The sequence below is a fragment of the Dipodomys ordii genome, unplaced genomic scaffold, assembly GCF_000151885.1.
Source record: "Dipodomys ordii isolate 6190 unplaced genomic scaffold, Dord_2.0 Scaffold62, whole genome shotgun sequence".
Lineage (NCBI taxonomy): Eukaryota > Metazoa > Chordata > Mammalia > Rodentia > Heteromyidae > Dipodomys > Dipodomys ordii.
Window position 1 is genome coordinate 1542167 of NW_012267278.1, and position 25740 is coordinate 1567906.

The following is a 25740-nucleotide window of genomic DNA, read 5'->3' on the forward strand; positions in this document are numbered from 1 at the left end:
AATTGGGAATAAATCTAACCAAGGAAACAAAAGACCTTCACAGCAAAAACTATAAAAATTTGAAGAAACAAATCAAAGATGGAAATGGGAAGACCTTCCATGCTCATGGATAGGTGGAATATTGTGAAAACTGCTGTACTGCCAAAAATTATCTACAAATTCAACATGATCCTCACCAAAATCCCAATGACATTCTTTACCGAGATAAGTAATCAAAAAAATTCATATGCTATAATAACAAAAACAGCATGGTATTGGTGCAAAATAGACCCGAAGATCAGTGGAATAGATTAGAAGACCCAGAAATAACTTACCATTTTTTGATATTTGATAAAGGAGCCAAAGATATACATACGTGGGGAAAAGATAGGCTCTTCAGTAATTGGTGCTGGGAAAACTGGGTATCCATATGCAGAAAACTAAAAATGGATCCCTGTTTGTCACCAATTCAAAGCAGATAAAACACCTCAATGTCAGACCTGGAACTTCAAAATTACTGAAAGAAGGAGTAGGAAAAACATTGGAACTTATAGGCATAAAGCAGAAACTTTTTGAAAAGAGTCTCAGGGCACAGTAGATAGGAGAGAAATGTGACAAATGGAATTACATCAAAATAAAATGTTTCTGCATAGTAAAGGACATAGTTATGAAACTAGAAGACAGCCAACAGACTAGAAGAATTTTACCAGCAATATATCTGACAAAGGCCTAATATCCAAAATATACAGAAGCTCAAGAAAATAACCCCTCCCAAAGCCAATAAAGAAATCACTAAATGGGCAAAGGAGCTAAGGAGAGACTTCTTAGATGTAAGAAACCTATGAGGAAATGCTCAACAGCCCTGGTCATTAAGGGAATGCAAATCAAAACAACTCTGAAATTCCATCTCACCCCAGTTAGACTGGCCAACCTTGTGAATTTGAAGAACAAATGCTGGCAGGGATATGGGGAAAAAGGAACGCTATTGTACTGTTGGTGGGAATGTAAACTAACACAATCACTTTACACAGTATTCTGGCTATTCCTCCAAAAACTAAACAAGGTTCATCCCTACCACCCAGCCATACCACTCCCAGAACATCACAAGCCAGGGTATCATAAAGACACTTGTATATCCATGTTCACCATTACACTATTCACAACAGCCAAGTTATAGAAACAGCCTAGATGCTCTACAATAGAAGAGCAGATCCAAAAAAAATTGTGGTACTTATACATACTGGAATTTTACACAGCCATTAGAATAATATTATGCCATTTACAGGAAAATGGACCTACAACAAATCATGTTAAGTGAGGCCAGCCAAGCTCAGAGACGAACGGCATAGGTATTCTCTCATGTGGAAGCTAGATCTGAGACATGATAAACTATATAGGACTCTAGACACACACAGTAAGACCAAAGGGAAGTGAGGAAAAGAAAGGCAAAATACCTTTCAGCCTTTGATGATAGAAAATAATATCTATCGAAATGAACTCCAGAAAATGAAAATGAGTTGTTTCTCTTTTTGTTTTGTTTGTTCATTTTTCTGTCTTTGGGAAGCAAGGAGGGACACTGAAATGGAAAAAAGGTGAACAAAAAAAATGCAGCAGTGGTACTCACTAGACACTATGTTGAAAATGAACTATACAACTTGTAGGTAGGGACAGGAGGGGAAACCTGGGAGAGAGTAAAGGAAGGGTAACATTGTCCAAAAAGAAATGAACACATTATCTGACTTATGAAATGGTGAAATGGTAACCCATCTGTATTATCACCTTTATAATAACAACTTAAAAATATTTTTTTGTGAAAAAACTGTACAGAGGGGTTACAATTACATGGGCAAGACAATGAGTACATTTCTTATCAAGCATTGTAGCCTCCTCCTTTGTTTCCCCTTCCCATCCCTTCCAAGCCTCCCCCCACATCCAATCCTCCCCCCATCCCCCACCAAAGTTGTAAAGTTCGTTTTCGACATGACAACTTGTACTTCTCATTGTTGCAACGGGTCCACCTGTATCCTTATTTAAATGACTTGTTTTTCCCCTTTAAAAATATTTTTAAAAGAATATATTTCACACATAACTTTGCTGGTAAGCTAAATATAGTCAACCACTTTCCTAAGTGGAAATAAAGGTACAGAAATAAAAGACTGTATTATGGTCCTGGTGGATTTTTGTTTTGTTTTAGTTAGGCTTAACTTACAGAACTAGTTTCTCTGAGGAAGGCAGATGAGATAGAAAAAGGGTACTGTGGTAAACCTTCAATAGAACACTGTGGATCATCTCCACGGCTGAGGTAAGTGAGGAAAAAACAAGCCAAAGGCACATAGACTATTTAAAGCAGGAGAGAAAAATTTTATCTCTGTCATTTCATTATTTCCAAGTTCAATTCCAAGTCAATTTGCCTATTTTCAGTTACTTCTCTACTTCCAAGTATAGAAAAGCTTCTAATGTCATTTTTCATTATTAGAATGAACCATATAGTTCTTCTCCTACCCAGAAAGGAGTCCACAATTAATTTCTCCAACACAATTATGATAGTTTTCTAGGAAAACAGAAGGATTATCTTAAATGTTATTTTCTTAGCTCCTTAAGATTTTAACCTAAACATCCTTCCATTCCTGTAAGTTAGACACCCTACTCCACTGCGAATCTACCTCAAATTCTGCCCCTTGTAAACATTATCTTTAAATCTGCTACCCTACCTTCTGAGTCTTTGGGTTTCTTATAGCTTTTCTGTCTTCTAACTCTATTTTAGTTGATGACTCTCAGTTCTCTAGTGTTTCAGATGATGTGAGAAGTTAACATTATCATAAGAGATTTAACTAGTTTCCATAGGGTTTTGGAAAGACACATCATAAGAATAAATTTATTACAAAGCATTCACATACAAAGAAATCCATTGTGACATCACTGATTTTAAAACATAAGAAATACTCATTAAATTAAAAATTGTATATAAAATAAAAACATGTCTGAATCTTTCTGGATGATGTAATTAAATAGCTAACTTCCTCTTCTTGCACTTTCTTAGAAAAATACACTATGTTTTTGGGTCCTACATATCATATTGTCAATTAATATTGATAAACATACATAACAGTAAAAGTTATATAGAAGAGTATGATATATAGCTGACCAGTGTTAAAAACAAACTATATTTATAAAAGGGAATGGTAATATCAAATGGTAATATCAAAAGGCAGTTGAATTACTGTCTTCTAAAAATTAAGTCAGGCCAGATGCCGGTGGCTCACATCTGTAATCCTAGCTACTCAGGAGGCTGAGATCTGAGGATCATGGTTCAAAGCCAGCCTGGGCAGGAAAGTCCATGAGACTCTTTATCTAGGACAAATCACCAGAAAACCAAAAGTGGTGCCGTGGTTCAAGCAGTAGAGCACTAGCCTTGAGCTGAAGAGCTCAAGCCCCACAACTGACAAAAATAAATAAATAAAAATTAAAATTAAGTCAGTATTTGTAAGTGTCACATAAAACTTAGGTTAAAGGTGTCTTCATGAAATCTGAATAATATTTTTCTCCTCCCCCTCACCAAAAAACATAGTCCACAGCTTTAAAATAAGATAGGGAAGCAACCCCAGGAAAATTAAGCCTAGTAAACAAAAAAGTGGAATGAAACTTGTATCTCAGATTTAACTTGAACTTAAGCATTATCAATCTAATACAATTTCTTTGACTTTATGTAAGATACCTGCAAAGTGAGCAATGCTTCTAAAACATGATGAGCTTAGAAAATTTGGTAAATGAAAATTAATTTGGAATTCTTAGTAGGTCATTAAGCATTAATTTTAAAACATATAACTTCCTGTTTTTATAGATGCCAGAAACATAATTCAAAATTTCAGAAAGGTATATTAAAAGCATATTAGGTAATTCAAGAGGTCGCAGACAAAGTTCATTTAAGGTGAGAGTTTTGCTATTGTGTTACTGCTCCCACATGATATCATCTCTTCTCAATTTCACTTGAACATTATGAACTTGTACTGGATGAGAGCTGCTGTTTTTCTGAAAAGGGTTAGTTTCATTCAAACATTTCCTGGAGCTGTTTTTTATGTTCTTTGTTCCTTTAGGGTTGCTTTCTTCTCGATGAATACCCGAAGCTTCATTTATCTTTGAGTTTTGAACTTTTTGCTGCAGTTTTTGGACCTGGAGAGAAAAAAACAATCTAATGTTTTAGTAAAAAAAAAAAAAAAAAAGCTCTATAATGGATCACTTAGGTTGACAGTTTAAATGTTACAATAAATTAAAAAGTTCAATTTAGTCAGTTATTTATTGGACCATTTTTACATGCCTAAACTGTACTAATCAAGTAAAAATAATAAAGTCTTTCCAAGGAGTTTATTGCTCTGTTTAGTAGTAAAAGCATATATACAATAATTAGGGATAGTTCAAAGTAAGATAAATGGTTAGAAAAAAGTATAAACTTCAGTACTGCCAAGAGAAAATAAAAAGTGGATTTGAAAGGCTGAAGTCCAGCAAGATCAACGTGGTGTGAAGGACAGAAAAACTATTGAAGATATGAAATTCGTAAAAAACTAAAATCAGAGAAGAGAGAGAGAGAGAGACAGAGACAGAGACAGAGACAGAGAGAGACTTGTCAGGTGATAATAGCAGCAAAGCAAAGAATTGGTGCTAAGAATGAAATATGAGTTTATACATTGTGAGTATGTGTGCATGTTTGTATTGTCTTAAAAGTATTTCTAGGGGCTGGGAAGGTGGCTCAGTGGTAGAGCGCTTGCCTTGCATGCATGAGGCCCTGAGTTCGATTCCTCAGCACCACATAAGAAAAAAAAAAGCCGGAGTGGCACTGTGGCTCAAGTGGTAGAGCGCTAGCCTTGAGCTGAAGAACTGAGGGACAGCACCCAGGCCCAGAGTTCAGGCCCCACGACCGGACCCAAAAAAAAAAAAGTATTTCTAAAGTACTGGTGAATGTTGAAAAAAATTCATAGAATTTAAAAAAATATTCCTATTGACTAAGTCTACCCTACTACTTAGCTTATTTCACTTACTTATAGCCTACCAGATATAGTTTTAGAGCTAATTCAGACATAGGGTGAATGCATCATTTTGCCTAAGATGCAATTTTTTTCTTGGTGCCAGTCCTTGGACCCAGAGCCTCGGTACTATCCCTGAGCTTTTTTATTTAAGGCTAGCACTCTACCACTTGAGCCACAGCTCTACATCTATTTTTTTGGTGAATAATTGGAAACAAGAGTTTCTTGGGCTTTTCTGCCTGGATTGGATTTGAACCATGATCTTCAGTTCTCAGCTTCCTAAGTAGCTAGGACTATAGGTGCGAGCAAATGGGAGCTTGGCTAAGAGGCAATTTTTATTACAGATTAAATTTACCATGATAAAATGTTTGGAAATGTATACTGTTATAGCTATTAAGAAATACAAATCCTGACCTTCAAAATATGAGATATATATATATATATATACACATATATATATATATGCTAAGTTATAGAAACATGATTATTCCTCTATTTCTTTCAAGTTTCTCTTATGCAATCTAAAGAAAATGTGTACATTGTATAATCTTTACCCCAAAACAAACATATAAAACTTTTTACTTACTACCTCCTTAAAAGCTAGTAAAGTGAAAATATTGCTTCAAATTTTTTCTTTATTTCTTGGCCATAAGAATTAAGGCAATCAGGGCTGGGAAGGTGGCTCAGTGGTAGAGCACTTGCCTTGCATGCAGGAGGCCCTGGGTTCGATTCCCCAGCACCACATAAGCAAAAAGAAAAAAGCCGGACGTGGTGCTGTGGCTCAAGTGGTAGAGCGCTAGCCTTGAGCTGAAGAGCTGAGGGACAGCGCCCAGGCCCAGAGTTCAGACCCCACGACCGGACCCCCCCCAAAAAAAGAATTAAGGCAATAATGCTCTATATCTTTTATTACTTTTGTATAAAAGGTGTGTGTGTGTGTGTGTGTGCGCACGTGCACACAGTATATTTGCATTAGCCTGCATTAATAGGCAGAGAGCCTATTTATTATAATTAGGGTTTCCTAATTCAACTATGGAGTTATTCTTGGGATAAAATATTATGATACTTCTGTTAAAATATTCAAATACTATGCCACTTTTAGTAATTAAGACTTCATACAAGTACAGAGTTGTCCTCAATACCCTTTCCTACTGACTATAGATAGCTGAGCACAAGTTCTTAGGAATGGAGCTCAGCAGCTTTTTTTAAGAAGGAAACTGGTTTTAGGATTGGTATGGTTTGAGGAGCCAGGTGTACTGGGTATTATCTTAGAGACCTGAGGACACAAGGGGCATCATTAGAGCATCTGAAGAGAGATGATAGAGAAACCAATGTTATAAAGGATGACTGGTGCTGCCAAGGCTTACTCACAATTTTTCCTAAGTCTGAATATATAAGTAAACTTCATTATTCTCTTGTAATCTTGGGAGAATTATTTCAGGGGGGCAGACTTCTCTGTGAGAGACCTACTTGAGTCTTCTCCTTTTTTTTTTTTTGTAAAGGTGATGTATAGAGGGGTTACAGTTAACATAGGTCAGGTATTGAATACATTTCTTTTTGAACAGTGTCACCCTTATATCTTTCTTACTAAACTATACAGACCAAACTCACATTTGAAAGGCCATACAAAGATGTAACACAGAATCCAGATACTTTTATTAAGACAATTTTTTCTTAAGCTTTCTTACACTGTCTTGATGCTTCTTCAGTTTGGAGATTTGTTCTCCTTTAATTTCCATTTTCTTGATTAGATGCTCTAGTTCACATTCTATATCATCACAGACTGAATGACTTTGAGATTCCTTCATTTGTTTCAGTAGTTCTTCACGTTCCCTATAACCGAAAAGCAAATATTAAGGCTAGGGATGTATTTCAGGGTTGGAGTGCTTGCCTAGCATGTGCAAGGCTCTGGGCTCAATGACTAGCAACACAATATCAAATCAGACCAAAATAAAACAAAAACCAATTGTTTCTTGTCTGACACATGGCTGATATTTTATATGATGCGATGATATGGCACACACTTTTAATCCTAGTTGTCTGGAGGTAAAGGAAGGAGGACCATGAGTTAAGAGGACAGCCTGGGATATGCAGAGAGGTTTCTAAAAGCAACAACAATAACAACAAAACAAATAATATTATAACAAGTAATATTATAGTTATGACAAAGTATGGGTTTGCTATAATGTTGTTTAATCATAAGTTTTAGAGTTAAGTATTCATCTTCAAGTAGTCTCTTTCTTTAGATTTGTCTAATAAAATTGATGTCAAATATAACCAGGCTCTTGCGATTTGAGAGTAAACACATTTAGAAGTTTCTTAGACTTCAGCTTCTGAACAACCTTCAAAAAATCTGAATTATTAAATAATCAATGCTAAGTATCACTGGGCTCTGCTAACTCATGCCTGTAACCCTAACTACTCAGGAGACTGAGATATGAGGATTGTGGTTCAAAGCCAGCCCAGCAGGAAAGTCGGTGAAACTCTTATCTCCAACTAACTACCAAGATGCTGAAGTAAGCACTGAGCCAAGGCTTAAACTGTAGAACACTAGCCTTGAGTCAAAAGTTCCATGAACAGTGCTCAAGCTCAGAGTTCAAGCTCCAGGACAAGCACCAAAAAAAGAAAAAAAAAGTTAAGCCAAGTCCAGTGGCTCACACCTGTAATATTAGCTATTCAGGCGGCTGATTTCTGAGGATGGCAGTTTGAAGCCAGCCTGGACAACGAAGTCCATAAAATTCTTATCTCCAATAAACTATTGAAAAAAGCCAGAAGTGGTGCTATGGTTTAAGTGGTAAGCCTTGAGCAAAAGCTGCTCAGGGACGGCATCCAGATGCAGAGTTCAAATCTCAGGACCAGCACACACACACACACAAAGTTAAATAGTTAAATGTCATAAAAATGTTCTGATGTCCTTGGCTAGAAGCCTCAAAGAACTCTCTTCAATTACAACTCTAGAATTTAAGATCCTGTCAATAGAACTAGATATATATGTTTCTATAGAGGTCCAGTTCAACTATTAGGGTCAGCCAAAACACAATTGTGGAATTTCTGTTGAATCACATAGCTCTGGAATTTCTGTTGGATACATATTTAAGTTTGGTGTATAATGTCTCCCATAAAGAATCTTCCTTACTATGGATGCTTAAATATTTGACATGTGTATTAGCCAGAGTCTAAAACAAGGAATCACAGGCTTACTTGTCTAATGAAATCATCCATTTTGTTTCTTTTAAAAAAACAAAAACAAAATAACAACAACAAAAAGGAGAATCTATCTATCTGTCTATCTGTCTGTCTGTCTATCTATCTATCTATCTTTTGGTGCCAGTCCTGGGGTTTGAACTCAGGGCCTGGGCACTGTGTGTCTGTCTGTGTGTCTGTCTGTGTGTCTGTCTGTGTGTCTGTCTGTCTGTCTTTTGGTGCCAGTCCTGGGGTTTGAACTCAGGGCCTGGGCACTGTCCCTGAGCTTTTGTCCTGAAGACTAGCACTCTACCACTTGAGACATAGCTCTACTTCCAGCTTTTTGGTAGTTAACTGAAGATAAGAGTCTCATGGACTTTCCTGCCTGAGCTGGCTTCAAACTGCAATCCTCATATATCAGCCTTCTGAGTAGCTAGGATTACAGGTGTGAGCCACCAGCAATAGGCAGGAGAATTTATTTTCAAAAGGCTTTTTATGAGTTATACTCTAAGGTCACCAGTTCCTAATGTTAGTATTATTTGTCTGTAGGTTCAGATCTTGGTAAAAGAGAAACTTTCCTGATTCAAAAAGTAGTAATTGCACACAGTAAAACAAACAAACAAAACCCCAATAACCAAACATAAGCAATATAATAAATTAACAAAAACACAACAATATGCCTATGGATCAAAATAAGCACAAATAGCTAAGAGACTTAAGAATTATAGACAGCACTGTTGTTAAAAGAAGAAGAAAGTATATTTTATTTTCTTGTTGCTACTTGATATTTTGATAAAGAAAAAAAATACATACATATTCATTTGGTCCAGCTCATCTTCCATCGCCATTAAAATTTCAGACAAATTGTCACAAATGGAAATGGACTTTCCTGAGTCACAAGGTACAGTTTTACCCTGGGAAGCTGTTCTGGCAGGCTTGTGGAGGCGTCTTGGCTCAATCACCTGAATAGGTTTCTGATGATGTGGGCCATGGTGATACATCATCTGCAGAAGGGTTTGTATACCTGCATTCACAGAATAGCCTGCACTGGCCGACTTAAAGGGAAAAGAAATAGCTGAAAACAAATTTAAATGGCTGATGGTATTTAAATAGTACTTAACAGTAATTTAAAGCAGAATTTTTTTATACTATTTTCATTTTTATCCTCTTACCTTTTCAGGTACAAAAGGTGGTGCTCTAAGCTTTGCATACATTTGCTGTGATGGGCCTCTTTTTAAAGTTTTCTAAAAATTGATAAGAGAAAAAGTATACAAAAACATTATTTAAAAGTATTTTTGTGATAAGAACTCTTAAAATTCAATAGTAAGCAGAAGTGACTATTTGAAAACAGGCAAAAGACATGGATAAACACCTCACTGGAGAAGACATACAGATGGAAAATAAATGTGAAAAGACAGTCAGTATCATTAGGCACTTGAAAAATACAAGATAAAATTACATTGCATACCTACTAAATGGTGAAAATAAAAAACAGTGATGACATCAATGGTGGCAAAGACACAGAAAAAACTGGATCACTCATATGTTATTGGTGGGAATACAAATGGTAAATAGTCACTTTGGAAGGCAGTTTGGCAATTTCTTACAAAAGACTATGTCCTAAGTGTATGCTTGGGGCTTTGTCACAGAGAAATAAAAGGTGATGCTCAGACAAAAACCTGCAAATAAATGTTCACAAGAGCTTTATTTGTACAGTCTTAAATATGAAACAACCTAAATGCCCTTTAACAAGTGAATGGTTAAACTGGTAGGTTCCTAAGATTAAATAGTATGTAGATCTACTGTAGTGAATACCTTGGCTGGATCTCCAGGGAGAAAATAAGCAGAATCAGAAATTACATACTACATGATTCCATTTATAAAATTTTTTTATTTTGATGGTACTTGGGTTTCAACTCATTGGCCTCATGCTTGCTTGGCTTGCTTCTTGCGCAGCTGGTATTTTACCACCTGAGCCATGCCAGACTTTTGCTGGTTATTTCAGAGATGGAATCTTACAAACTTTTCTATCTAGGCTGGCTTTGAACTATAAACTTCTCAGAACAGATCAATCTCCTGAGTATCTAGATAATCATAGTCATAAGCTACCAGCACCAGGCTATAAAACATTCTTGACATTGTAAGGTATGGCTCAAGTGGTATCGTTCTAGCCATGAGCAGATAAAACCGAGCAAGAGCTTGAGGACCTGAGTTCAAACTCCAGTACTAGTAGCAAGCACAATAGTAAAATAAAATAATCATTCTTGACATTAAAAAAAAACTATAAAGATGATGAATAGAAGTTTCCAGGGGTCATGGAGGGGTATATGTGGCTAAAAGGTCTTGTATTAGTGGACAAGCTCTGTATCTAGATTGCTTTGATGGCTACACACCTAATAAAACTATATAAGACTACCATGGTGTTGTCAGTTACCATTTGAACTGCAGCTCGAATTATGACCCTACTCTCAGAACTTTTCAATAGTTTCCAACTGCTTATAGAATAAAAGTTAACATGGCATTGAAAGTGAGCCATAATCTCATTCCAAGCTATATATATTTTTGTTGTTGTTGGTCGTGGGGCTTGATCTCTGTCGCTGTGCTCTTCAGCTTAAGGCAAGTGCTCTACCACTTGAGCCACAGTGCCACTGCCAGTTTTCTAGTGGTTTATTGGAGATAAGAGTCTCACAGTCTTTCCTGCCTGGGCTGGCTTTGAGCCTCAATCCTCAGATCTCAGCCTCCTGAGTAGCTAGGATTACAGGCATGAGCCATCAGCGCCTGGCCAAGCTATAATTTTGACTTTAATTTTTATTATAACCCTATAAAAATCTACAACCAAACTACTACCTACTACTGTGGAAAAACAAACCATTTTCTCAGACTGTATGTTTCCTCATCTCAGTCTATTTTGTTATACCTCCATTAAATTTTATTATACTGTGTAATATTATTATTATTTCTCCAAACTTCCTACCCACCCCATTCATCAAAATGTATGATTTGAATGTGCAATTCAAGATACGGAGAAACAGTTCGGAGATAAGCAGGTTCTCAGAGGCCTCTCAATCTGATCCAACCGTCAACAACTTTACTGCTCTTTCCATCTTTTGTGGGGGCTTGAACTCAGAGCCTGCACACTGTCCCTGAGCCTCTCTGTGTTCAAGTCTAGCGTTCTACCCCTTGAACCACAGCACCACTTCTCCCTTTTTTTGAGTAGTTTCTTGGAGATAGTCTCACTGGCTTTCCTGCATGGGCTGGCTTTGAACTGCCATCCTCAGATGGCAGCCTCAGTCTCCTGAGTAGCTAGGATTACAGGTATGAGCCACCAGCACCCAGCTTCTCTTTCTATTTTTTTTTAAAACAACAAAACTTTATTACTTGCATACCCTATGAACTTGGGATTTGAACTGAGTACTTTTATAACATGAATTTGCTGTTACACTGTTCTTTTTCAGGAGCTACCTTTCCATTATTTCTTTTGTCTCTTCCCTGTATCATTTACAATAAGTAAGTTCAAATATTTCCACTAACTTCTCAGATAAAGGGTGCCTCCCGCCAACATACAACATGTTAATGGGTGGGGATGAAGCTCAGTGGTTAAGTGCTTGCCTGGAATGTACTTACATAATACATATATTGACATGTACTGTCAAAAAAGAAAATTATTTGCTTCACTTGTAAATTACTTCCAGTTTTTCTAAACAGCTTAGTTTCAAAGCTCATTGTACAAATAAGATATATTTAAGGAAGGAAATAAACAAAAATACATAATAACTTGGAAGGTTTTCATCATTAGAGTTAGAAAATTCTTTAAAAGGAAAAAATATACAAATTACAGCCAGAGTATTCAAAATAATTGTTTTGGTTTTTTTCTTTCAACAGCAATTCTTATTTATAAAATGAAAGAGCAGCTAAACTAGATATGTGACATATACTTGTAATTCTAGTACTTGACAGAATGAGGCAGGATCGTCAAAGTTCAAGACTGGCCTAGACTACATAGCAAAACCCTGTTTCGAAAAGAAAAAAAGAAAGAAAGAGTAGCAAAATATAGTAGCAAAAATTAAGTACAGCTAGGCATTGGTGGCTTATGCCTATAACACTAGCTACTCAGGAGGCTGGGATCTGAGGATCATGTTTCAAAGCTAGCCCACGCAGGAAAGTGTGTGAGACTCTTAACTCCAATGAATTACCAAAGAAGCAGGAAGTGAAGCTGTGGCTCAAGTGGTAGAATGCTAGCCTTGAGCAAAATAAGGTTGAGGACAGTGCCTAGGTCCTGAGTGTAAGCCACAGGACCATCACAAAAGAAAAAGAAAAAAAAGTTAAGTATATAATGTGCCCTTATTAAATCCACCAGGTAAGCATTATAATTCTGAAATAGTATCCCTGATGCCCCAAACATATGGTATGCACATTCAGTATATGCATACGCAATGAATTCCATAACTATGAGTAAAAGGGATTAAGCTGGGCAAGGTGTCAAATAGCTGTCATCCCAGCGCTCAGAAGGTGGAGACTGGAGGATAAAGAGTTTAAAGCTAGATTGGGCTCCAAAAAGAAAAAACAAACAAACAAAAAACAAGAACAACCTTTTTCTACATGCATATATTAAGTAATACTGCATTCAGGATTTATTGTTATCATCATTTATTGTTCTATTTTTGTCCTCCTTTTAAATGTATCACAAAATACATTTCTTTAAGAGTTTAAAACAGAAAAATGCTTGTCTTTCTACAAAAAACTGAATTGCTTCCTAATATTTTATGAAGCCAGCTACCATTATCACTTGACTCATTTCATGGCCTCTTATGAATCCCTTCAAAACCTTTATGAAAATAGGAAGGCAGAAAGATTAAAAGGATGAATAAGTGAATAGTAGAAAATAAGAAAAAGTTGTTTAGGAAAAAAGCTCTACATGTATACCTTTGATGACTTCTTCTTTTCCTTGGAGAGTTTTGAATTTGAAACTGAAGACATTAAAATTTTACTGATTTCAAGCCCAGTTTGAAGCTATAATATTAAAGAAATAATTCATAAAATTAATCAGCAAAAAGTGTTTTCACATATTATGAAAGGTCAGGTGTCAGTTTGTAAGTATAAAAAAGCTTTTTGAGAGACAGGTAACTCTGACAATATGCCGCTAATCTCAGCCAGCTACTTAGGAGACTAAAGTGAAAGCATTTGCTTAAGTCTGTAAGTTCAAGATCTTCCTAGGCAGCAGACTGACACTTCACCTCAAAAATCAAAACAAAGAAAAAGCCAAAAAAAAAAAAAAAACCTCCAGCTTTGTGAGGATGAAAACTACTACTCTGTGGTGTGTGTGTGTGTGTACGTGTGTGCACACACGCGCATGCACATGTGCTGTATAAAGGTCATTAGGTCTATGGTAATTTTATACTTTTTGTTTATAAAAATATTGTACATATGACATGTAGATATATCTCAAACTGAAAATAATCTGTTGTAGAGGTTATTTCAACTGAGAATTATGCATTAGAAACAACTTTTGGAAATGCTTCCAAGTATATTAATACCTGATTAAGAATTTCATTATTACAGCAAAACAGATGAAACTAAAGATCAAGGAGAACAGAAGTTTAGCATCTAGAGTACAGGGTTCAATTAAGTATAGTAAAACAGTAAAACATATAACTCTACCAGGGTAGATTAAATAATGCTATTTACCTTAGAAGCTTTGTCTTGAAACAGTTTACGATGATGTTCTTCTTCCCTAAGCTTTTCCTCTAGATATTTAATCTTGTCCTGTAGAAGAATAAAAACTTGGGGATTTTGTTGAATGGCAACTCCTTTGCACAATTACTTAATGATAATAAAAATATTTTGGGGGGATTATTCTATAAAAATTAGAGCCAAATAAATATTCTTTGTTCCTTTCCCAAACAGAATCCCATGGCTCTTGCTTTTTAAGAGTTGGAAAGTTAAAGCAAAGAATAAGAAAAAGAAAAAACATGTTAAAGATTTTTCTTGGCTTTCTTCCTATACTTTCTTACCTGTTATAAGGAGAACAAAGCAAAAACAAAGAATGTATACACCTACAGACTTTCTCAACTTACATCAACAAAACCATTACAATGAAATCTTTAGGGTATTATAGGTATGGAAGGTCAAATAAGTATGGTTTTGGTCTCAATGGTCCATTCAAACAGAAAAATAACAGTGTCTACCATGTGTATGTAAGAACATAGTCCCTGAGAGAAGATGGGCCATAGACAGAAATATAAAATATAATCCTTGTTATTTAAGAGCACATAGGAAAACAAGAATAACATACATGAAACAATAAAACAACAAAGCAGTGAATGAGATTTGACAGGGGCCATATATCCATATATATGTATATACATATATATACATCTATGTATCATATATATAAAGAATTACATCTTATATAGCTATCATATAGTTCAGAATAGGATGATAGTATTATTTCAAAAGAAGAACTTTCTGAGTATTATATAACTACAGAAGCTTTCAAAGAAGGAAAAGAACTTTGAGGGAATCTTGTTAAATGAGGAAGGCAGGGTGGGGTAGAGAGGAAGAGAACCTAGGATAGGCATAACTTGACTGCGAATGGTAAAAGATGGTATTTTCAATATACGTTAGGCAAGTTATCTGACAAATGAAAATGTCTTGTCATATTAGAAGTCAAAATTACAATTTTACATAAAAAAGCAAGCTCATTCATGTCATGACAGAACAGTGGTTCTATATGGAAGAATTAATATCTATATTACTCAAAGTTGTGCATGATGTTTTATAAATCTAAGATTTACTGTATATTCATATACAATGCCAGTTTGTGTGTGTGTTTGATATTAAATCAAAGATTTATTTCTGATCATCACTTCAAAGAAATAAGTAGAAGCTTACCTCAGCAGTTTTTTGAGTTGTTGTCAATCTAATGCATTCTTTCTCTAAGACATTGAGCTTTTCAAGTTTTGCATGTAGCTTCATCTGATCTTGTTCTTTTTCCTTTTGAAGCTGGGCCTGGAAAGATAAAAATAAAACCTGCATTTGGCAAGTGATACAAATGGATCAGTTTCTAAGAATTCAAAGCAATATGAATGTATATAAGAAGCATGCACATACTTGGATATACTTCAAGTGCTTACAAGCAAAAACAAGAAAATCAAATACTTTCAAGGAGAAAATATGTGCAAAAAAGATGTGAGACAAAGCATTGATAGAATAAACTCTTCTATAAGTAAGTATATAATAATTTTACCAAGGAAAATTCACAAAGTGGCCAAACCCATTCACTGACATTCTAACAGAAAAGCAACTATCAGAGGATACATAAAAAGAACACAGAATACGGGAAATTATACATATGCATATCTCTGTACTGTAATGGTGTTTATCATCACATTAATCAAAATAAGAAGAACAACTACGACGGGACAGGAAAGAACTTTGCTAAATATTTCTAAACCTAAAATGGTTCTAAAAGATAAGTCTATTGAATAAAACAAAAACAAACAACCAAATAATGAATCCACCCACTACTGAACAGTCTTAATGATGTATCATTTCATGTTTAGTTTCATAAAAATAGAAAAAAGTGGGACAGAATAATAATTTGAAAGTGCTAAAAGCATTCCAAACTTAATGAAAAATACTGACAGATTAAAAACTCTTGAAAATCCCAAGTGGATAAATACATAGAAACCTTAGAAACATCACTGTCAAATTGTCATTAATGGAACATCTTAAAAGCAGCCTGGAAAGTGTGACATGTTACACATAGAAGAATGACGATAAAATGCTCACTGGACACTATGAAAGCTAGGAAACAACTGAAACAAAACCATTAATGTGCTCAATTTTTAAAAAGCTTTCATTTAGAATTCTATTCTCAGTAAAAATGTCCTTGGCAAGGGCTGGGAAGGTGGCTCAGTGGTAGAGTGCTTGCCTTGCATGCATGAACTCCTAGGTTCGATTCCTCAGCACCACATACGCAGAAAAAGCTAGAAGTGGCACTGTAGCTGAGGGACAGTGAGCCCAGCCCAGAGTTCAGGCCCCACGACCGACCAAAAAAAAAAAAAATATATCGTTGGCAAATGATGGTGAAATAAAGACTTTTCTGGTTAGGTGCTGGTGGCCACAATCCTAGCTACTTAGGAGGCTGAGATCTAAGGATGAAGGTTTGAAGCCAGCCCAGGCTTTTCTGTAAAATTTTTATCTCCAAGTAACCAACAAAAAGCTGGAAGTAATGGTGTAGCTCAAGTAGTAAAGCGACAGACTTGAGTGAAAAAGCTAAGGGAGAGTGCAAGGCCCCCAGTTCAAGCCCCAGCAAAAAAGACTTTTCCAGATAAATGCTAAGAACTTTTAGCATACTCAGATTTTTCTTTAGACTGAAGGAAACTGGTTATCAGATGGGAAAATGAGTAACACACACACACACACACACACACACACACACACACACACACACACACACACACAAAACAACAACACCAAAGGACTAGAAATGGTAAAAATGTGGAAATATAAATATTTTCTTTTATTTTGGGGTGGTGGTGAACAGTCCAGTCATGGGGCTTGAACTTAGGGCTCTTTAGCACAAGGCTAGCACTCTACCACTTTGACTCACAGCTCCACTTTTCTTGTAGTTAGTTGGAGATAAGGTCTCATGGACTTTCCTGCCTGGGCTGGCTTTGAATCACAAGTCTCAGATCTCAGTCTCCTAAATAGCTAGGATTACAGGTGTAAGCCACCAGCACCCAGCATAAATATTTTCTTGCTTCTTTTCTTAAATAACTGACAATTTAAAACAAAATCAATAATAAAAGATGAGTTTCTAATGTATGTAAAAGTAAAATGTACAAAAATTGTAGTAGATATGGGGATAAATAAAAGCATACTGTATGTAATAAGAATCTGATATGTATGGTAAATTAATACTATATATTTTAGTTCCTAGAGTAGTTTGTAAAAAAGAGGTCTAAATCTACTAATTTATTTTTTTTTTATTTTTATCTTTTTTGAGACTAGGTCATCTCACAATGAATCCTTGATCTTTTTTTTTTTTGGGGGGGGGTCCAGTTGTGGGGCCTGAACTCTGGGCCTGGGCGCTGCTCAAGGCTAGCACTCTACCACTTGAGCCACGGCGCCACTTCTGGTTTTCTAGTGATTTATTGGAGATAAGAGCCTCACAGCTTTTCCTGCCCAGGCTGGCTTTGAGTCGCGATCCTGAGATCTCAGACTCCTGAGTAGTTAGGATTACAGGCATGAGCCACCAGCACCCGGCTATCTTTATCTTTTTTTTTTTTTTGAAGATTAAACCTTGGGCTTGAATATACCTTGTTCTTGCTTTTAAATTTTCTTTTTGATTTAGAGTCTCACTAACTTTACCTGGGCTGAGCCTAATGTGCTCAGCCATTTATCTCCTGGAACTCTTTTGCTTCCATTATTTTTAGGATAAAGTTGTGTGTTTATGCTCAGGCTAGTCTAAACTACAGCTTCCTATTTTCGATTCTCATGTCACTGGAGTGACGGGTATGAACTACAATACCAGCTATTTGTTGAGATGAAGTCTCATGAACTTTTGGCCTCAAATTATGACCCTACTCTGTCTCTACCTTTTCAATATTGAAACTTATAGATGTGAACCACTTGCCTTGTCTGCCTGGTTATCTTTGATTGATAGTTGCTCAGTGTATTGAAGAAATATTGGTAAAAATATTTGGGGGGGGGTTGTTTTGTTTTTTGTTGGTCATGGGGCTTGAACTGTGGGCTGGATGCTGTCCCTCAGCTCTTTAGCTCAAAGCAAGTGCTCTACCACTTGAGCCACAGTGTCACTTCCTGTAAAAATATTTTTTAAAATACTACTTATGTAAGATCACTCTAATCCAATTTCAGGGGTGAAGGTTCTTTAGATCACCCTAATAACCTAAAAAAAGGACTATAGTTTGAGTTGTTTTCTTTCTGACTCACCTTTACAAAGCATCTAAAGCATAAGAGAGTTGCTAGGGTTCCTTCTCTTGATAGACCCTGTATTTTAATTTTACTTTTCTTAGCCCTAGATAGCTGTGAAAGGTAGCCCTTAGAAAAAAGGAGCCTTGAAAGGTCAGATCCAACTCCTCAGATGAAAGTCAGGTCCAACTCCCTAGACAAAGGTTTTGAATTGGTGTTAGGTCCAATTCCCCAGACAAAGGATTTGAATTGGTGACTTTTTACTGCCTTATTTATTATCTAATGCTTTTGTGTTTCCTTCTCCCTTCCTTCCATCTTCCTTTCTATTTAAAGCTGGAATATGCAAATTTTCTCATAATAAGTAATCCTCAAAAACATTAAATTATCATTCACTAGAAAATGTTTACCTGTTGTTCCAGGATCACAGTCTTTTCTCGCTCAACATTGAGAACCATTCTCTTTGTATATTCTAGTTGTTTCTCTAGAAGAGTACAACGAGACTGGGCTGCACTTAATTGTATACTTATATCTATAAATAAGAAAATAACAATCAGTCAATTAATTATCCCACATCATCCGAGATTTAGTTATGAGAAATGCACTATGCATATTCAATCAAGAGCTAAAATTTCAAGGCTCCTTTTAGCTTTTAATATTGACTTTAAACATAAACTTTGCAAATACTTCATTTATTATACACAAGAGTATATTATCTTAAATGTCATTATCTTAAAAACCTACAGGGCATAATTCTGAAAGTAGTGAATTGTGGCATGATTAATACCCCGGTTGTTCCTAGGAAACAACACCATCCACAAAAACAAGATGCAAAGTCTCTTAGCTTGGAGAATTCACAAATATGACCTCTACTATTTCCATTTTCCTCTGTTCCTGACTACTGGCCATTTGGCTAATTCTATAGGCATAAACAAACTTTTTAAAAAAAAATACCATTCTTGGGGCTTGAACTCAGCCTGGATGCTGTCCCTGGGCTTCTTTGTTTGGGGGGGGGTTGGTAAGTTTTAAAAATTGTTATTATAAAGGTGATGTACAAAGGGATTAAAATTACTTAAGTCAGGTAAACAGTACAATTCTTTTTGGACAATGTCACTCCTTCCGTCACTCTCTCCCACTTTTTCCTTCCTGTCCCCACCCACAAGTTGTATAGTTCATTTTCCATACAGTTTAGTAAGTACCATTGATGTATTTGTTTACCCTTTGTCCCTCCATTTGTGTTCCTGAACTAAATGTTAGAGCTCTACCACTTGAGACACATCTCCACTTCTGGTGTTTTGCTGGTTAAGTGGACATAAGATGTCTCAGACTTTCTTCCCTGGGCTGGCTTTAAACTGTGATCTTCAGATCTCAGTCTCTTGAGTAACATGGATTACAGGTGTGAGAGCCACTAGTACCTGGCTACAAACTATTTCTAATCATTTAACACTTTTATTTTCCCCAGCTCTTTCCTCCTGTTGCCTTAGGAAAAAGCAACTCTCGTCATTTGTCATTTGTAATGTGAAACACAAACTTTAGCTTTGTTTATGTAGTCAGTATAGTGTTAGAAGGAAAAGGACTATAAATTTCTAAGTAAATTATATGAGGAACTTATAGTCTAAATTGTTAAGTCTAATGTCCTTTTTATAACTTCTACAAAATCTTTTATTTACCTGCCTATTCTTCTAAATTAATACTTCTTCTCAAGTTAAAAAACTTCTTGTATTTATTTTTATCTTTTCATATTGTTAAATTATAATTATTGCTCTATATTTTAAATCTTAAACATTAGCATTAACTGAAAATATTTTAATTATGAATTAAGCTGGTTTTGTTGCTTACTCTGAAAACATTCTAAACACATCTATCTAAAAGCAAATTTTATTTTACTTTCAAAAATTTATGAACTGGATGTAATAGAGATAAATTCAAAGTTATATTCATTTCCCACAAATATTAAAATGTCTGAGAACAAGTCTGAAGGTTTCAATTTACATGAGACAAAGATATTGTAATAAACTCTGGTAACCCCTCATTTGTGAGAAGTATTGTATTTTTTACCCTTTTTCTGCTTTATCAGTTCCTGATGTGCCAGATTTCTCTTATTTGTTTCATTCTCCAAGGCCTTTTTGTATTCTGCTGCTTCTCTTGAGAGGATATTCAGATTATCTTCAGCTTGTGTTCTTTCTAGCTCTAAACGACGAATCTTTTCCTGAAGACTTTTTAAGGCTAAAATAAGAGCTGTTGAAAAATGATTTGCTTGATGTTATAAGTGAGTTTTTCAAAGATTAAAATCATACTAATACAGAATAATATTTTTAAAAAGGAGTTTATTTTTGTTAGTGTACAGAAAAATGTACAATGTATAGTCCTCATAAAAATAAAACATGGCGTGAGCCACCAGTGCCCGGCTTGGACTCATAATTTTAATAAATTATTAAATCAAATTTAATTGACAAAATTAAATATTTTAAATTAATAAAATTAAATTTGATTTAATAATTTTAAGATTATCCTAAGTTTATATTTGAAAAGTTATAGTGATCTTATTTTGTAGTAATTGTATATAATAGTTTCTAAAAAGATTTTCAAGGATAATTTTGGATTTCTTCCATTTTCAAACCTAATCCTTGAATAAGAGAAAGCCCTACTTAACTCATCTAGATTGTTATCATCTAGCTTAGACCGATTCCAAATCTGGTCTTTTATTCTTCAGAGAATATTCTTCTTTTTCTTTTTTTGAATGAATCTGTGATATATATATAGTTGGTTATATTAATATTCATCATATAGCTGAAGCTCAAACCAAAAATTTCAAATAACTTGTCTATGATCATTCTTAGAAACTTAGCAAAATAATCAAAATTGGAAGTTTTAGTAACACGAAATACACAAAAACATACTTCATACTTAATTTTATATAAAAATCTTTCCTTAGTATTACCTTGGCTATTTGGACTCTGAAGCATTTTAGGAGAGATAACTTCTAAGTTCAGAGGGTAGCAACTCTGAGATGATTCATTCTGGGTGAATGGTGGAGCAAACACTCTTTCTGGAGGTTTAAGATAGCTTCCAACTACACTATGTACTAATTCAGAATCCATTATCTGTAGAGAATAAAGAAATGATACTAGAGTTCATAATTTCCTATTTGAAAAACAAAAGCATTGCACAAAAAAATTCAGGTGAAACTTCAATATGGCATCATAATCATATACTATGGAGTTGTATCTTTATGAATTGTCACAAATTCAACTGTATTAAGCTCAGCAGTAACAGAAAAAATACTGCATAGATAGTATGTATAATTCTGCCTGATTTCTTCACAAAAAGAATGGCTCTAGGGCTTAAAGGGAAGAATTATTGTAACAAACATTTTCTTTTTCTCCTTTTTTTTTAAGGTGATGCTGGATGGAATCCAGGATTATATGCAGATTAGACAAACATTCTACCAGTAAGCAACATCTCAGGATCTTGGAAAGTATTTATTCTAAAAATAATACAGCTTTCAAATACAAGCCAACAATATAATCTAATTCTCAAATATCAATTGTTAGATGTTAATGTACTGGCTTCCTAAGGCATTTTCAAAAGTAATTTTGGCTATATGAAATTTCTGAATGTAATCCTTATTATCTAGTCATGTTTTGTAAATCAGTACATAAATCCACTAGAAGCTTGTTTTACATAAAGAGATGAAAATCCTGGGAGGAAAATAAAACTTACTCTGAAAGAAGATGAAACAAGTCCAAAAAATTCTGATGCAAAAGTCTTACGTGGTTCAAGAGAGGAGTGCTGTGTTCAGTAAGGTGATGGTCATGCTAATTCTTTCTTAGTCTTGAGAAAAGAGAAGTCTGCAAGTAAAAACATAAGTATTTCATCACTGTATCTATAAATGAGATGGAGAGATAAATATAGAAGAAAGAAGAGCTGGAAGGAAAACATTCTTCATGTTATGACAGCAATTTCTGAAAATAATAGTAGTACCTAAACTCCAATCTTCATTCTTGCCTATCTGATCCAAGGGGCCTAGGTATATGTAATTAAAAAGTCCCAGAAATTCTTGTGGAACTTTTACATACCTGCAAATATGAGTAAAAAGCTATTTAAAATACAGGCTTCATTTTTTTTCCTGACTGAAAAAGTCTAGGGAAACTCAGGCTGTGTTAGAAACCATTCTTGACATCTTATAAACAACAAAGGAAATGATACATTATTATTATTATTATCATCATCATTATTATTATTGTCAGTCGTGGGGCCTGAACTCTGGCCCTGAGCACTGTCCTTCAGCTCTTCAGCTCAAAGCCAATGCTTTGTGTGGAGCCACAGCACCACTTCCGGCTTTTTTAGCTTATGTGGTGCTGAGGAATTGAATACTGGGCATCATGCATACAAGGCAAGCACTCTACCACTGAACCACCTTCCCAGCCCATGGCACATCATTTATATGGTGCATAAAATTACTATACCTTAATTGGCTGCAACCAAGGAACTACTATATAAAGAAACTATAACTTCAAAAGAATGTTCTAGATGCAAAGCATTTTTTTCCCTGTTTTGGGGAAAAATATTTTTTCTACTTTTAGCTTGAGTTTGAACTCAAGGCCTCATGATTGTTCAGCTTAATTGCTCAGCTAGCCCCTCTACCACTTGAGCCATGCCTCCAGCCTGGTTTATTTTTGCTAGTTATATTAGTGATGGAGACATTCAGACTTTTCTGCCTGGGTTGGCTATGAACTGTGAGCATCTGGACCTCAGCCTCCTGAGTAGCTAGGATTACAGGCATCAGCCAAATTCAGTCTTTTTGTTTTAAACCTATAGAAATAAAAGCCTATAGATGGTAGATAATTTTCTTAAGTTTATCATAACTCAAGCTTCCCACATCCCAACATTTATGTAGCTAGAGAAAACAGTCTCTTCAGGACTGATTTATATCTATCTAAACAAAAGCAACCTTAATGGATAGTCAAAAGGAAAATATCTCCTAGGGAGAAATAGGATATGAGAAACACTAAGTCAAAAATAGAACCATGTAATTTCATTAAAAGTACAAGGAGGTCTTAGAGGCTATCTTTTCTAGCCCTATCTTTCATTACAAATTTAATCCCTACACAGGTCATCTAAACTCTGCTCATAGTCAGAGAGACAGAGCTGTCTTCAAGTTGAATTGAAAGCTGCCTTCTCTGACTTTTAGACTGAACAGATTTGAGGAAGTATAGCTCCTATACTTATCAATGTATATGTTATACTGAATATTTACAACTATAATATTACATATTAAATTTTATAGCATCAAAAGTAGATTGCAGAAATTAGAATGCTAGATCATTCTTTGCTATTATCATTTTCATCACTGTACAGTGATTGACTGTACAGTCAACCCCCTCCCCTTTTCTTTGGCTGGCTGTGGGGCTTGAACTTTGGGCTTGGGCACTGTCCCTAAGGTCTTCAGCTCAAGGCGAGCTGCTCTACCGCTTCAGCCACAGCGCCACTTCTGGTTTTCTAGTGGTTTATTGGAGATAAGACTTTCCAGCCCGGGCTGGCTTTGAACCGTGATTCTCAGATCTCAGCCTCCTGAGTAGCTAGGATTACAGGCATGAGCCACCAGCACCCATCCTTCAATTTCCGTTTTAAATATCTTTATATAATATATATATATATATATATATATATTGTCCTTTGATAATTTTAGGAATTGATTTTGCAGTTTGTGGCTTTTGCTGACTTCCATTTAGAGTGGTTGGTTTATTCATGTTTAGTGCTTTCTGGATTTTTTTGTTTTTTTGAGACAGGGTATACTACATAACCTAGGCTGCTCTTGATTCTTCTGTTTGAGCTTTTTGAGGGCTGGGATTACAGGTACGTACAGTATGTTGGGCTTGTGATTTTTAAATTCACATTTCCTAGAATTAAGAAATTTAGTATTTAAAACATTTTTCATATGAGGATGTAGGTCACTCACAAACTGCTTTCCTAGCATGAACAAAGCCTTGGGTTTGATGCTCAGCATGGCAAACAAGAACACAGAACAAATCAAAACAAAAACCCCCTACTTCCAAGACATAGCCACTACTTTTCTCCAGAAAAGATTTCTATTTGTTTCAGGCAAGTTCTTGGGATGATAAAAATCTAAAGTACTCAAAAATCTAAATTAAAATCCAGATAGATGTTTTGGGGGAGTGGTGGGGATTTTACATTAACATTTTGTTCTGGGGTACAGTAGAGTGTGAAATCTAACTTCAAATCAACATGAGCAAAGTAAGGACTGTGATGATTTCTCAGCACGAAAGTCTACTCCAAACAAAGTCAAGAGTGAGATGGGAGAATCACTCTGAAGAGCCAGTTATTTTCCAAAATCATTCACAGAAAATTTTACTCTTTGGAGATCCCAGCTTTTTGCTGAAATGTCCAAATGTATCATAATGCTCAGGCTCAGAATTCTCTGTCATTTGCAAACACTTCCTTCCTAGGTTCTGGGACATGAAGGCTCAGAAAGCGTCTTTGGGCTAAAAGGATCTCAGGGCTCATTTATCCCAATGGAAATTGGCTTTCTCATTATAGCATCAGGGTAACTCAGCTATGCTATAAAATTTAAAACAAACAAACAAACAAAAAAACCAACCCAGGTGCTGAGAGCTCATGCCTTTAGATCTGAGGGTCATGGTTCGAAGCCAGCCCAGGCAGGAGAGTCTGTGAGATTCCTATCTCCAATGAACTAACAAAAAAAGGCAGACTCAAGTGGTATAATGTTAGTCTAGAGCACAAAAGCTTAGGGACAGGGTCCAGGCCCAAGAGTTCATGCCCCAGCACATACACAAAAAATTTTATACAGGTTTTTTTTTGTATTGTATTTTTTTGTATTTTTTATTGTATTCTTTATCAGAAGTTTCTTTGAACATCTAATCTGCCACATTGCTTGAAACAATATTTGGAAATAGATTCATACATACATTAAAGATATTAACTGTTCTAGAAAAATCAGTTTTAGTTAGCCAAACATTTTTGCTTCAAAGGGGAAAAAGTCTGTATCTTTCCATTGTAGTAACAGATTCACAATCTACTTTGTATTGTAAAACTGCTTTCATCAGAATGAATTTAATGATTATTATCTGATCAATAGTTCATTAGAGTTTGTTAGCAGGATTCAAATAATACAGTATATTGTAAACAATCTGTAGACTGAGAATAAGTATCAGACAAAATTCATATTCTAAAGTATATTATAAATTCAACTTTAAAAAATATGCAATGAGGATGGGCACTGGTAGCTCACACCTGTAATCCCAGCTCAGGAGGCTAAGATCTGAGGATCATAGTTTGAAGCCAGTCCAGGCAGTAAAAGTCTGTGAGTCTCCAATTAACCACCAAAAAGCCAGAAGTGGAGCTGTGACTCAAGCAGTAAAGCACTAGCCAGCTTTGGTCAAAAAGTTCAGGGACAGGGGCTGAGAAGGTGGCTCAGTGGTAGAGCACTTGCCTTGCATGCATGAGGCCCTGGGTTCGATTCCTCAGCACCACATAAGCAGAAAAAAAAAGCCAGAAGTGGTGCTATGGCTCAAGTGGTAGAGCGCTAGCCTTGAGCTGAAGAGCTGAGGGACAGCACCCAGGCCCAGAGTTCAGACCCCAAGACCGG

The 25740-nt window shown here is 35.6% G+C and overlaps 1 protein-coding gene across 4 annotated transcripts in view; it reads right to left on the bottom strand.

Annotated features, from left to right (window-relative positions):
* Positions 1-3391: 3391 nt before the first annotated feature.
* Cep57l1 (centrosomal protein 57kDa-like 1) overlaps positions 3392-25740 on the bottom strand; it is a 43193-nt gene continuing 20844 nt past the window's right edge. For 2 of the 4 annotated variants that reach the window (XM_013022346.1, XM_013022347.1), the window contains exons 2-12: positions 21834-21961; positions 21052-21214; positions 20169-20348; positions 18521-18642; positions 15069-15185; positions 13863-13940; positions 13101-13187; positions 9350-9421; positions 8991-9232; positions 6683-6827; positions 3392-4149 (exon numbers count right to left, since the gene is read on the bottom strand). In XM_013022346.1, the coding sequence (XP_012877800.1) occupies positions 3928-4149; positions 6683-6827; positions 8991-9232; positions 9350-9421; positions 13101-13187; positions 13863-13940; positions 15069-15185; positions 18521-18642; positions 20169-20348; positions 21052-21211 (1425 nt within the window). In that variant the 5' untranslated portion in view covers positions 21212-21214; positions 21834-21961 and the 3' untranslated portion in view covers positions 3392-3927. The remainder of the gene's footprint in view (positions 4150-6682; positions 6828-8990; positions 9233-9349; positions 9422-13100; positions 13188-13862; positions 13941-15068; positions 15186-18520; positions 18643-20168; positions 20349-21051; positions 21215-21833; positions 21962-25740) is intronic. The other 2 variants (XM_013022348.1, XM_013022349.1) reach the window with 2 other exon arrangements.